At 41.4% G+C, this 14400-nt stretch overlaps 1 protein-coding gene across 1 annotated transcript in view; it reads right to left on the minus strand.

Moving 5' to 3' along the window:
• cachd1 (cache domain containing 1) overlaps nucleotides 1–14400 on the minus strand; it is a 101842-nt gene that overhangs the window by 16891 nt on the left and 70551 nt on the right. Inside the window, exons 8-20 of the mRNA XM_085436323.1 lie at nucleotides 14199–14348; nucleotides 11189–11458; nucleotides 10157–10306; nucleotides 7057–7180; nucleotides 6848–6965; nucleotides 4735–4903; nucleotides 4500–4642; nucleotides 3552–3733; nucleotides 2660–2770; nucleotides 1561–1683; nucleotides 849–948; nucleotides 626–742; nucleotides 13–173 (exon numbers count right to left, since the gene is read on the minus strand). Of these exons, the coding sequence (XP_085292449.1) occupies nucleotides 13–173; nucleotides 626–742; nucleotides 849–948; nucleotides 1561–1683; nucleotides 2660–2770; nucleotides 3552–3733; nucleotides 4500–4642; nucleotides 4735–4903; nucleotides 6848–6965; nucleotides 7057–7180; nucleotides 10157–10306; nucleotides 11189–11458; nucleotides 14199–14348 (1918 nt within the window). The remainder of the gene's footprint in view (nucleotides 1–12; nucleotides 174–625; nucleotides 743–848; nucleotides 949–1560; nucleotides 1684–2659; nucleotides 2771–3551; nucleotides 3734–4499; nucleotides 4643–4734; nucleotides 4904–6847; nucleotides 6966–7056; nucleotides 7181–10156; nucleotides 10307–11188; nucleotides 11459–14198; nucleotides 14349–14400) is intronic.

The following is a 14400-nucleotide window of genomic DNA, read 5'->3' on the forward strand; positions in this document are numbered from 1 at the left end:
TTCGGTACTGACCTGTGGCAGTTGAGACACAGCCGGTCTACCGTGCTGCAGGCACAGAACGCCAAGGAGTCGCACGTCTCGTTCACAATGCCGGCAAAGGCGTTGGTGCCGGGGATTCTGGTAAGGCGGTATTTAGAACAATGGCTACCATGGACCAGGTTGGTGAGGTCCCCCTAAAGGAGAAAGAGTTGGAGAGGTCACTCTAACCTCTACATCGCTACACAAATCCATGGAAAATCAATATGCTTTTTAATCTTCTTTAAAAAAAAAAAAAAGGTGAGAGAAACTTCAAAACTGCACACACTAAACAGAAACTTTGAAACAGAAAGAGCTGCAGAAGTTTCTAACACCAGCCTCAAAGTGCTTTTTACCCATGTAAGGATGGGCAAGATGAAGACAGAGACTGTTTCATTTCCAACCACACACAGACTCAACAGAGTCACAAATAGCAAACAGAAGTTTGCAACAGCACGTATGACCACGAGATGGCAGTGTTACACTACAAGATTTTTCCATATTGCTATGCGGGGCCCAGAGGAGTGTGTCTGTTTTTGCTACTACAGTATGAATGCTATGAAAGTACACATTCATACCTCTAGTTATGCTACATTTTTATGCGACTCACCACAATGCTGGTGTTGAATTTGTAGAAGCGCTGGACTGTGCGGTCACTGAAGCTGTTGCAGAGGTTTTTCTTGACAAAGTTGGGGTGGTTTAGGATGTCATTGGCCACCAGTGGCTCCTACCAAAGGAAAGAAAATAGATTTCATTAGAATTATGACAATATCATACTCCTAAAGGTTTCTATCCATTCCTATTTCCATGTTAACTTGTGTTTGTGCATTTACCTTGTGTGTGATGTGCTGTTGCTCTGCTGGGGCATGACCTTTGGGGTCAATGAGAGTCGGGTGAGCAACCAGGTACCCTCTGTCCTCCATTATGAAGCACCTAAAATAAAAATGAATAAAACTGGCAGTCAGGATCAACTTAATGAATTCATCAATTTAGTCGGTACTTCGTCAGAACATTGCCATTACTGAGGTTTTCATTCAGAACATTTAATTGCTATTTCTATATTGTATTCCTAGTCTATATAACACAGCTCTGTTCTTCTCCCCACTGTCCCTTGTGTGTTTTTCCAAATCATGCCCTCTTGGTTCCAGGGGCTGATCCTGTTTTTTATGACCCATAAACACCAACAGAGTGAGCATGACAGAAGAAGCAAGAGAAAGTGGAGAAAGACAGAACGAAGAAGTGAGGGTTGGTGGGGGAGGCAGGTGTGGAAGAAGATAGATGAAGAAAAGAACAGACATAAAAGCTGGGGAAAGTATGTAGAACAGAGGCAGGAGCAACACTACAACTCCAGCAGGAATGTTGTGATAATCAGCTTATGTCTTCCTCTGGCTTTCTTTATTCTTCACGCACAGCCGGCGAGTTTAATTCTTGCTCAGCCGAACAGAAATTTAGCTCCCTCACACAGAAACTGACACTGAAAAGAGAAAGGAAAACTTGCATAGAGAAGAGAAAAGAAGGGAGCCGCACAATCCATCCTCTTTTTACCTGATCTTATTGCCTTTGTCCTGGTTGCAGATGGGCACCAGGTCCAGGAGGACCTTGTAGAAGTAGCGAAGGGTGAAGTCTATACCCATCACTGCAACAGCGTAGCCAGGTGCCATTTGAGAGCTACGAATAGACAAAAATACACAGAGAAAAAAGGCATTTAGTGGGGTTTGAAATTCTGTGGAAAGGGAAAACAAAATCTGGAAAAAGTCCGTCTTCAGGATACTTGGCTTCCTACTAAGGATCCCTACTTTTCTATAGACCTTTTAAACACACAAAACAAGAAAAAAACATAACGCACTGCTTGATCTCCTGAAATCAGTGTTTACTGTAGACTGTATATTATGCTTACTGAGGCGAGAGTACAACAGCACTAATCCGGCCTTATCTCGCACACACTGACGAGGAATGTTTGTGTATGCACGGACTGTGGTAAACAGCTCTTTTACTGCTGCAAGCGGCACTGTGGCTATCGCGGTGATTTGCATTTGAAGCTCACTGAACTCGAAACAAATACTTTGAGTTCAACCACCGCTGCAGCCCTTTGAAGTCTCTAAGCCTAGGCCTGATTCTACAAAATATTCTGCAGTCAGTTCTGTGATAACTGGCCAAAGGAAATGGTGGAACACTCGATATATTATTTGGCTTTTCCTTTTTTTGTACCACCGGAAGTTGGTTGCACTATGCTGACTTGGCTGAGGGCACTCTGAAAGAAAAGACACTTGAAGACAATTGTGACTAAGCCCAGACCATTTGGTTACAGGATGTCATCTCGCTTGGAAAACAACCCTATAGCACAGAATGGTCAATGGGCTCCTTAAGTTTCCCTCAGATTACTTCCTGCCTTCAGAGATAGTGCAGTCTGGCTAAGCTGACTTCTGGGCCGAGAGCCTAGCTGCCCACAATGATTGTTCTGACTCATACCAACAGTGAGTCTGCTCTCCAATATCTAATAAAAAGAGCTGGCAATTTTTACTTGACTTTTGCTCTGGTGCAGTAAAATATAACACATTCTGCGTTTAACCCCCCACCCAACCACACCCCTGAAAAAAAACAAACAAACAAACAAAAAAACCCCAAACATAACCAGTGCTCCCACCTGGAGGCATGGATGGTGTGGCTGATTGTGACAACGTATCCGGCCCCGCCCACATCCAGGTACGGCCCCGTGAAGGTGATGAGGCCAGGGTTAGCCACAGCATGCTGGTACCTACGCAAAACAGCACACAGTCATTGGGATAAAACATGAAGTGATTCTTTTGCAGTTACCAACGATAACTCAACTCAACTGTGGCCATTGAAGGAAATGCTACAGGAAACACTGTTCTTATGGGTTCTAAGGGGAAAAGTCATCAACACAAGATCTGCTGCAGTGATTGTGAGATTCAAATAGCTTCAGAATCCCTAAACTTACATCATCTGGGAGCTGGGAGAGACATTTGCAGTCTCTTTGGTCTCTCAGTCAGATGCAAGCAAGTACATTTTGTTTTAGGCCTGTTTTTCACTAATGGAGAACCAATTAACATCACTGTTGACAGGAAATGCACCTTTCTAATAGCAAAACCTAATCTTTCAATGTCCAAACTAACTGAATAAAAAACAAAAAAGGTTAAGACACGAAAAGACAATACTCAAGACTTCAAAAAGAAAATCCAAACAAAAAAAACAAAAAACAAGGACATCAACACAGGGAATGTCCATCTTTTATGTACAGTCTGATACATAAATGGCCTGATTTGGGGAAAAGAAAACACTTGACCTTTTTTTTCATAGATCTTACTTTAATGTTTCAATAATGAAAAAAAACCCTAAAATTCTACATTTTGTAAACGTACTAGGCTTATTAATATTGGAAAACATTATCTGACACACACACACACACACACACAAACTTCTATCTCATACTTCCTTTCTGCTCCCTAAAAACACATGCACACACATGCCTTAAGCTCTTTTCTCCTCCTCTTCACACCCTCCAAAGTAACCCTCACCATTGTCTGCGGGTTGGGTCGAAGGCTTTGTCCATCAGAGATCCTGGGTAAATCCGGAGCACCCCACTGGGCGTTGCTATGTAACGGCGCACAATGTAGCAGTTGAGGCTACTCATTTCCATTAGTGTCATCCACTCATCCGTAACATGACTAGTTGCCATAACCTCGTTCCTGACAGAGGACTATAGAGAGGAAAGTATAAAGGAAGAGAGAGATGGACAGTGAGGGGCAGGCAAGGAGAGGAGGAAAAAGTGCTGGACTGGTGAAAATTTCATTTGGATTCGTCTTGAATGCAAAGTGAATAAAAACTCTTGGCAATTTGGATTTCAGTCAGCCCATAAGGAAAACAGAACTACAGCTAATTTTAAAGGCACCCTCCTATGATGTGCCTAAACCTGAAAATATTCATCCCATCTCTGCTCAGGAGTGTTAGAATAGTGGTCACAAGGCCAGAACAAAGCTTAGAAAACCACCATTTAGTGATTAATGCAACTTGATTAGGCCTGAAGCCCTGAAAAATCACATCCCACTTTCAGACAAGCTTCTAAGTTTGAAAGGGGTGATGAGGTCACTGGAGGGGGTCTTTAAGACTAGCCTGGGAATCAGCGTTGGGACTGGGGCCTGGGAGTTCAAACTCCCCCCAGGACAGGAATGCACACAGAATGCCAAAATCCATGCGGGAGTTTTGTCCCCTGTTTTAAAGATGCAGCACATCGATTTACATGTTTTAGTTATAGTCCCAGTGTAAGAAGCCTGACAATATGTTTAAGAGTGTGCGTACTGGCAGGTATGGCACTTTGTGAATGCGTGTCACTCGACTGCAAGGCTGGCTGTTTGTAACAGTAAATGACCGACTGAGAACCTTCACAGACACAGCGGTAAATGACATTCAGTCCGTCCTTCAGTATGAACTGTCTGTGTGTTCTCAGGCTTTTTGTCCTCAGGTACCTTGAGGCCTGGGTTGGCTATGAGCCTGGTGTTATCACTCAGGTAGGCAGTGTAGTGCTCCACCATACGTTTTGTTTCTGGCTGACTGAGATGCTCATAGGGTGAAGAAAAACTACCAGCTGCCAACATCACAGTTGGGGACTCTGAGAAAGAAACAGAAAGAGGGACAATCAGAGATGATAATCAGTGTTTTTACTTGAATTATCACATTAGTCCAGCTCTGTGCTCTTCCTACCAACGGTGGCAAGCTGTTTAAAGTGCAGACAGGAGCTGGGCTGACCCAACAGGTCCAAACGATGATAGAGCAGCTTGGAGCTGGGAGCTGTGTTCAGGTTTTTCAGCTGCTTCACTGGAATCTCGGGCTGAATGTACACAATGCACAGGATGAACGACGTGTCCTGAACCTAGAGAACAAGCCAAGGAGAGAAGGGAGCTTAACTTTAAATTAAAAAAAAAAAAACAGATTAAGGCAACAGTATTCCAAATAATTCTTTTAAAATCATATTTTCAAACTTCCCTAAGCTTTCTCTGGCTTTCAGTCCTAAGCTTCTTCATCCCGCCCAAGAATTAAATTGTCATTGTTCCCAAATATGAAGTTTAAAGCAATGCAGTTTTAATAAGTACTAAATAAATAGGAGTAAATAGGAAATGTGTCTGCTACTACTGTCAGCCTTTAATTAAAATTAATACTAACTGGAAGTGCTTATTTTTGTTAAACTGTGCAACAAGTGCTCGCTAATGTGTTGGTAAGAGTGGGCAAAAAAATGAATGCCTGATTGCACTTAAGATGGTCCATTCACTGTTGTTTTTCATGGGGCTGAAAGGAAAATCCGGAGTATTTGATGCTCCAAGCTCCAAACAATGCCACAGACTGCAGAGAGAAGGATGTACTCACTGCACTTTCTCGAATCGGACATAATATCCGACGCTCGTCTTTTGCGGCCTCGTGAGCTGACCAAAGGGAATATGGTGTCACATCTTTAATAGACTGAAGTCTAGCAGTGGTTGAGATTCTGACAGCACCCATATATACCAGCTCTGTTTTCTGTGTTTCCCATCAGTTGCCACTGCCAGAGATTTATGGGCAGCACACAAACAAATGCGCCCGCTTTAGCAACCGGCTCTAAAGGAATCCCACACAAGGCTAAGCCTGCTCTCATGATCCCCTCCCCTCCCTCCCAAATAAATGATGCAGCACACTCAAATGTACAGTAGACAGTTTTCAGAACCACCCAGGAGATTTATGATTCAAATTAGAGCAAACATGAATAATGATACAATCCAAAAAGGGGCCCTCGTGGACATATTATTTGCACAGCAAAAAACAGATTGTTTGGAGGGAAGAGACAAAAATAAATATATTAAAAAAATATTTTCTGTTTTCCTTTTTTCTGCCTCTGGAAAGCTCGTTTAGAAGAAAATGGAGACTGCTGCCAAACTCATGGCAAAGGTGACGTGTTGGAGCTCTAATGCCTGAAGAAAAATAAATAAATGTCAAAACCTTTTTAAAAAGCCTAAAGTGAAATGTCTAAAATTAAGTGTGATATTTCTGCTCCTGCCAAAAAAATAATAATAAACAAATTGACATGTCAAAAAGCAAAAAGACTCGCGTGAGGCATGATATTATTGCTGTGCAGTTCCCCATCTGTTCTTTTAACATGACACTTAAGGGCCTTGTGGGAAACGTGGATCCGAGGGGACAAACGAATTTCCCAGAGGAACCCACCCGAGGGATTAATAAAGTTCTATCTAATCTAATCTAATCTAATCTAAACAGTTTCTGAGAGCTCTTGGTTTCATTCAGACGAGCTCGTTTAAGGTGGGGCCGGTGGAGGTTTGGTGAAGACATAAAGGCTGGGAGCATAATTTCTATGCTGCTTTAACACAATGAGAATGATAAAGAGCTTTGGACCGCAACGGGAGAGACGGGGAGAAAGTAAATGAAATCTTCAGTGCACCAACCATAATAATGGCTCATTGGCCCAGAGCACTGACTGACTGTGTAAGCTTCCCTTTTGGGAGGCACAATCATTTTGCCTACACTCACTCTGTCCTACTGCCATTGCTCTGAAAGTACTATCCTCTTGTTCAATGTTGCATTTACATATTTCTTTCCCCTCTGGCAAGGTTCGAATATACACAGAGAGTAAAATGAAAGGGTCTGAAAAATAACAAGACTTCTTCTATATTTGGATGAAATAGCATTTAAACATAAACACGTCTTTTTTTGGGTGTGTGGTTGCAGATGTAAAAGAGTGAGCTGAAGTTTATTGTGGAAACTAAATGTCACCAGTGACCAGGGGGCATTTGTTTAGCGTTTTTTTTACCTTATCCTTTGGGGAACCTACCAGTTTCCAGGCATAGCTGACATTGTACGCATCCTTGCTGTTATCCCTGAGACGGTTGGTGTGCCAGGACAGAGAGGAGTTAAGGGGCACTTCAATGATCTGACTGCCCAAAGGGAGACTGCAAAAACAAAAAGCCACATAGTATAGTGCATATCTATCCACCCATGGCTTTGTTTTGTTTTTAAATTCATGCAATTGTCCTTTCTTACCTGAGGATGTTCTGCCGGACGGCAGGGAACCCTGGGATGTTCTCATAATGGATAATATCTGTGTGCAGAGGAGGCTCTGTCATCAGGTAGGGCCGTGTCAGAGAGGGGTGCATGAGGGTGTAGCCTGAGAAATTAAACAACCAGTTTGCAGTTACATTACACAAAAGCACAGACCAACACAGTAAAGCAGGATCTGAATATATAATTAGAAATAAATACTGCAGCGTTAGTAACGATACTGTTATTACTCAGCGTTAAGTCATACTTTTTGCCAAATTAATGTGCAAATCATAGCCTAGATTTTCTTTCCATTTCACAAAACAATGGATGCTTAGACTTTACAGCAGGGATCAAACCAGGGTTGATTCTAAAGATGCGGCCTTCCTGGAAGTAGCTATGTTAATTTCCTTGACTAATAATTTTTATCACAGATGTCGTCAACAACCAATTTTCTCCTGATGAAAACAAGACGACAGCTAAATAAAAACTCATGCACGAGCACAAAAACGATGACGCAATGGACTGACACGGTCTTCAAGGAATAAAATCTAGATGAAAATGTTCTGGAGCGACGAGATCCAATCAGAATTAATTAAGCTGTGTAAAGAGGCAGGACAGGTTTGGATGCGATCCAATCAGAAGTTATCTCTTTCTGCAGCAAGGTCAGACGCACATAATTTAATCAGATGCTGACAAACGGACTGGGTGAAGGGGACACTCCCATGCTCCCAGTTTCTCATGAAAATGTGACAAAATGTGAACGCTTGAGAGAAAGAGAAAAGTCCACATATGGACACATTTTGCATTTGATGTCAAGGAAAATAAGATGCTTTGCAAACCGTGTGGTACAACTTTCACAGGTAAAAACACGTCAAACCTCAACTAGAATTAAAAGAATTTTGATGTCTAAATTATGACTAAACTAAATGACATTTTAGTCAAAAGTTTGCTGTCAACATTAACACTGGTAGTTAGCTGTCAATGCATGAGGGAAACATGATTTATAAAAGGCTATTAAATGCCAGGAAGACTGAAGTCCTCGCCTGTGCCCCTGATATTTATAAACCAGTAAAAATGCTACAGTTTGGGATTCCAGGTGAATCTGGAAACTTGTTTCCATTTATAAAGTAAACACACTCTGAATAAATAAATTATGATATCAAGTAAACTATAGTAAGGCCACCTCCTCCGAGGCTTAATAGAGGAACAATCCAAGACTTTAAAGTTAGGAAAGGATCATTTCTGCTGGTTAGGAGAAGGAGACGTCTTTAGTTACTTGTCACACTTTAAAACTTGAAGCACAGCCTTTACCAACATCTTAAATTTCCCTTGTGCAAAATTACAGCATCTAGCCTTGAAAATTGCCCTAGTGGCAAACAGTACTTTGTGGTACTGTGATAAACGGCTCTTAAGAAGCAGTAATCATTCTGGGAGAGACAATAAGCCGTTTTATATGTGCTGGTGCGAAAGGCCTAAAAAAACAAAATCTTGGAGTTTTGTGTTTGTGAGTATTGTATATTTACTGAAAGAGAGTGCAGTGCGTAATTTTAAGATTCACAATTGTGCACTGCGACAACTACAGTGCATACAGTATATACGCACTTCTATTAAATCCATTTTAGAAGCAGACTTGTATACTGGTAAACACATTCTCCCATATGAGAACGTGTAGCAATATTTTAAATGTACTAATCTGTTTTCAGCTCTGTACTCCTGGAGCTTTTTGTCAGCTGCATGTTTACTTTAAACATATTTACCTAAACTCTAATTGGCAGCAGATGATTTGAATGCCAGCTAATAACTTTAATGGGACTCATTTGTCAGCGTTTACAGAGTTGGAGCACTAATAACCACGGCACAGTAATAACTTGTAATTTGATGGCATATTTATTACAATAACAGACATTTTAGATGAGGGGGGCAAAAAAGAGACTCACTGAAAAGCACTCAATTCCCAGAACTGCCAAAAAGCTAATTATTGCTAGCTAATTAATAGTAATAGTAAGAAATATGCTGAACATGTTCACATGCTTTCCCTCAGCTCTCTCGAATTATTACTCTGCCTACGACTCACTCTTTTTAAGCTCCTGAAGCAAAAAAACAAACAAAAAAACCACACAAAAAACAACACTTAAGCTATTGTTATTTCTAATAAAAGTGCCTCCACACCCACTTCTATAGGTTAAGAGTTTAGGTTAAATTCAGTTGTACTTGGGCATATTCATGTTATTTATTTATTGCCACCAACATATTTAAAACATATTAAAAACAAATTTTTCTAAAGCCTGATTTTTATTCTTCATGTTTTCAGCTTGTCAGGAAGACAAACTCTTCATCAAATATTCCTTGGTGTAAGTAAAAGGTATCACTTCTAATGCCATTTTGCCATCTAGCAAAACGGTGACTGTTAAATGTCATTTCTGTCCAGGCCCACAGAGCACAACCTAGCCATTTCACAGCACCAGTAATTGAGTCAGAACCCCCTCAGCCAAGGCCAAGACAAACCAAGACCGGACATGAGCGCTATTTGTAATGTGGCGTGGCAATCCACTGAGGCATGGTTCGACAAAGTGAAATGCCAAAGGAATGCCAGTGCTACCTACAAGACGCCAGCTAGCCTAATAAAGCGTAATGCCTGTGGAGGAAGCTGAGACACAAAATGAAGTGTAATTCCATTTAGAAGCAAATAAACAACAAAGTGTGCTTATTTAAAAAACTGACTAGTTTCCTGATTGATATTTGCTGTGCAGGCGAGGCCAAGCAAAAGTGGCAATGTGACACTTGGATTTGCTCCGCTGCGTTTAGCACTACCTGGGAAAACTGTTATTACTGCACACGAAGAGAAAACGAGTCGAGAAGAGATTTGAGGCGGACCACAACAAAAAAGTCTGGCTGTAGGTAATCCTGCCGATTCTTCTGCGATCATGAAAAGACGTGTGTGTGTGTGTGTGTGTGTGTGTGTGTGTGTGTGTGTGTGTGTGAGTGAGTGAGTGAGTGAGTGAGTGAGTGAGTGAGTGAGTGAGAGAGTGAGTGACAGAAAGAGACTGGTTTCTGATGAAAAGGTTTGCACTAAGCTGATTACCACCTCTGTGTGACTCACCTTTGTTGTCAATAAGGAAGGTGTATGACGCGAGCGAGTCTTGATAGTATGTAACATCCTCCAAGATGTACGCCAAGTTCACATCCACCCCAACCACTCCCAGGAGCTGGTTACCAAAATAACACGGCCGGCTCACAGTCATAATAAACCCTGTGGAAAGTACAGGCAACTATGTAAGGTTCACTTCAGGTTTAAGCTTGCCACACTAAGCGCTTTTATGAATGGGTGTAAATAGGTGAATGAGGCGTGTTGTATAAAGCACCTATAAAGTCCTCCAGGAGAGCAGAAAAGCTCTGTATAAGAACCAGTCCACTTATCATTTATATAGTGTGTCAAATCACAGCTGCCTCAAGGCGCTTTATATTGTACTTTATATAGTAAATAACATTAAATAATACAGAGCGTACAATAATACAAGATGATCAACGTCTGTAGAGTTTAGCTAGCTGCTCGGCACTGTATTGGCACACGGCACTGAATTGGATAACAACTTAAACTTAGTTATAGCACTTACAGAAAGACATCTACTGCATTTGCATTTTTTACCCACTGCTTTTTAATCCATTATTGCACATTTAAATATGCCATATGACAGAACAAAATCTAGAGTGTGATTAAAGTGGTGGCTGGACTGTTTTACATTTTGAGAAGTTGAGGCTAATAAAAGATTAAATGTGGTGTTGATGCCGTCAAAAAGGTCTCAACTGACCTAAATGTGAGGATTTCAAAGCTAATCAGGAATTAGAGTAACTCAACATGATATTACTTCCTCGTGATAAGTATGGTATCACAATGCAGGGATTTTGTAATAATCCGCACAATGCATTTATCTTTTAATTATATTTACTCACTGCACTGTCATATTAATTTTGTTGCAATAGTGTGTGCCCATATAATGACGTGTTCCTTTTTTTGCCTTATTTACTTATTTACCACTACCATGAGGGTTGACAAAGCAATGGCTGCCAGTTGTGGTTCAGCATCAGTTCAGTATGAAGTTTCCTTTGGTGCAGTTCGGGCCACACTACTCACCATCTCCCATCGGGTCGGTGTAGGGTAGGCTGAAGCGAGCCAGGTCAATCATGCGATTGGGCAGATTGATGTAAAAACGCCCCACTGTCGTTTCCAGGTTGCTCAGTTGGTTCAGCACCATCATGCTGCCCTTCACCACCGGCATTACTGAAGCTCCTGCTGACCCAGACGAGCGGTCTCGGTCAGATGTTCGGTCAACGCCGTACTTCAATGAGTTCTGCTCGGCGAGGTCCCTCAGGAAGGCCAGCTCCTTCAGGCCTGTAATTCCCTCTGCAAGAGGAGGGAGCGGTGTAGAATATGAGCGTAAAAAAAAAGAAAGAGTAGACTCGATGAAGGAATTTGTTTGATTTAATCAAGCAGGGATATTAGGAACAAATCCATAGCAGATGGTTTGGCTACAGGACTGTTGGACAGGGTAATTGTGCAAATCAAAAGAGCAGGGAGTGGTTGAAGCGGAGCTAAAAAGAGTAAATAGTTCTTCACTAAAGAGTGCATGACTCAAATTCCTATTATAAAAAGGCAACCCACTCTTCTTCATGTCCCTACGAGCAACAAGACAATTCCTTGAAGGAGTAGGAGAAGAAGTCACATCCTTTCCACCAAACGGTCAGTTAATTCAAAACAATTTCAAGTTCAATTTTTAGCGCAATGAATCTTCTGGTCATCAGCAATGAGCTTGCGTCATCTGGATCATAACTAACACTGCCATCAAAATTTCAAACTGATTTGCCATCACCAGCGAGCCCCAACTTGTGATCCTGCATCATGATCTCTATAAGCTTTTACCTGTACAGTCCCATGCATCTGCCAAGCCCAGCTGTCATCTGTCAAGCTCAGAGATTGTGACATAAACGAATCCCTCATCGCTTTAAAGAAAATATACAATTGAGACCTTAATGCACACTTCAGACCATCTTTCCAAGCCTCATAAGGTCATTTAGACGAGGACGAATAACTGTGGCTGGCCCTGACAGCTGTGACATGGAACATTTGGCATCTGACAACCTATTGGGAAGGATAGAGCAAGTATCCAATCGCTGAATGGATTACAGCAGAATTCCTTTTTAATGCCAGGGCTCTGCTCCTGTGATCATTACACTGGGCCTGATAAGGGAGCCAATGCAGCCACGGGTGGCAGTTTCAACCAGAGTGGATTTTTTATCCACTTGTATCTGTTCACTTTAACCTGTGAGGGAAAAATGTTTGCAATCCATCATTCTTTTCACCTCCTTTGTTTGGTGTGACTGCTATGACCTGACATTAACAAGCTTTTTCATTCAATCTGACACAGGCCTGCACGAGAAAAAAAAAATGAAATGGTAGATGTGCACCATATACCAACTTGCAAAATCAATGCTCCTTTATGTTTCTACCACTACCAAGAGTACCTTTAAACAGCCTAATATTAGAAGAAATTGAGTTTACTGCAAGATAATTCTGTGAAATCAACACTAATGTGCAACAGTAATGTCCCCCTCAGTTCCCATTTCTTTATAGCTTGGTTTCTTGTAATAATCCTTTGAAAGTTATCTTGACCAATAGTTCCAGTAGGTTTCCAGGCCAGATTCCCTTGTTTTGTTTTTTTTAAATGCCAAAGATACCACATTTTGACAAGCATAAAATAATACTTTTGAAGAGCAAAGTGACTCCTGACTACAACTCAAGAACTGTCATATCATATGGAAAGCATCTGAATGGGAATGGCTTCATTTTTTTAGTATGACAATGATCCATAACAGCAATAAAAGCATACTGGGATAGAAAAAAAAAGAAAAAAAAAAGAATGGAACCAGTAATAGTAATATCAGTAATCAGTCATGGGTTGGCCTCTCCAGACTCCAAAGAGCAATAAATGTCCTTCAAAAAGCCTGGAGAACTTCTCCTGAAGAGTACTTCTCAGGAATAGAACAATAATAAATGATTATATGATGTATTTTCATGTATGTTTGCACGTGTCAATGAACTGGTTTTCACAGCAAAACAAACAAATGAGGGGTGACTCAAGACTTGCATGGTACTGTACTGTGAACTCACTTGTGGGTCTAAAATCAGGTAATGGCTAAAAATATCTCATATATCAGTGTATTAGTTGGTTAGTAAAGAAGAAAAAGAAGTGTATTCTCTGTTTTGCATGACTAAGGTTTACTTCCCCCCCCCCGATCAGAAAATATGGCGAGCGGTTTATTTTTAAATAGTGCAACTGTTAGATAGCATCAACATGTCCAGTGGAGATTCGAAACCATATTCTAGCTGACAAGACAGTGTTTTGGACAGAGTATCAGACATTGTTTTGGTAACAGAGGTGGACAACAGAGACAAACACAGGAGACTGCTGATCTCCTTGAACAATCAGCACTTCACATTTGGCAGGGGATGCAGGGAATCAGACTCCCACAGCAGGCCTTTCAGCTGTGTGCAGCAGCATCAGCAACAATACAAATGTTTTTTCTGAATATGCAATGCTAATAAACTCAGAGGAGGATAGATTTCTGCATCCTTTTCATCATCTCCCTTTAAAGAGCCAAGGTCCTCTGTCAGTCACACAGAGGGTGAGCAGCACGCTCTTTGAAGTCTCACTCTCTCTGCTCTTAGATGTACCTCATTTCCATTTCTCGATGCAAAAATAATTTGTATTAATGGTGGACTAAAGCAAGCGCAGCAGACACGGGTGTACGTGTGATGCAGAGGGAGACGGGAATTAGGAGGCAGATGGAAGGACAAGGACAAATTTAGAGGAAAAGGAAGCGTACTTACTGCACAGGCAGGCACAAACACAGAAAACAAAAAGCCTTTGAGGTTTTAAAAGCACCTCTCTAACCTTCAGTCCCAGCAGAGCCAAAAGGAATGAAGCACCAGATCAAGAAGTGTAGAGAAAAAAAATACACGTCCAGAGGTACGGTAAATAGAAAAACTGAATTTCATTAACTGTGTCGAATAGTTCCTTATAACAGAAAACCTGACTAAATTAAATGTAAACATTCAGGTGAAAAATAATAAAGTTTTCACCCACCATTCATGAGAGCGTACGTGAGGATCATGACAGAGTTGTTGAGGTGCCGGTTCTCCTGCCGGACCACACTGAGCGTGGCTCTCTTCACCAGCTCCGATGATTCTCGAGACGTGACGCCAGATGACAGGTAAATGATCACCATGTCTGTGGCTGATACACAAACGCACGTTTGCTACTATCAAACTCAGTGATGAAAACATGC

Source organism: Copadichromis virginalis, linkage group LG17, assembly GCF_057382275.1.
Source record: "Copadichromis virginalis isolate Kocher_CV1m ecotype Utaka linkage group LG17, C_Virginalis_male_GT1.1, whole genome shotgun sequence".
NCBI lineage: Eukaryota > Metazoa > Chordata > Actinopteri > Cichliformes > Cichlidae > Copadichromis > Copadichromis virginalis.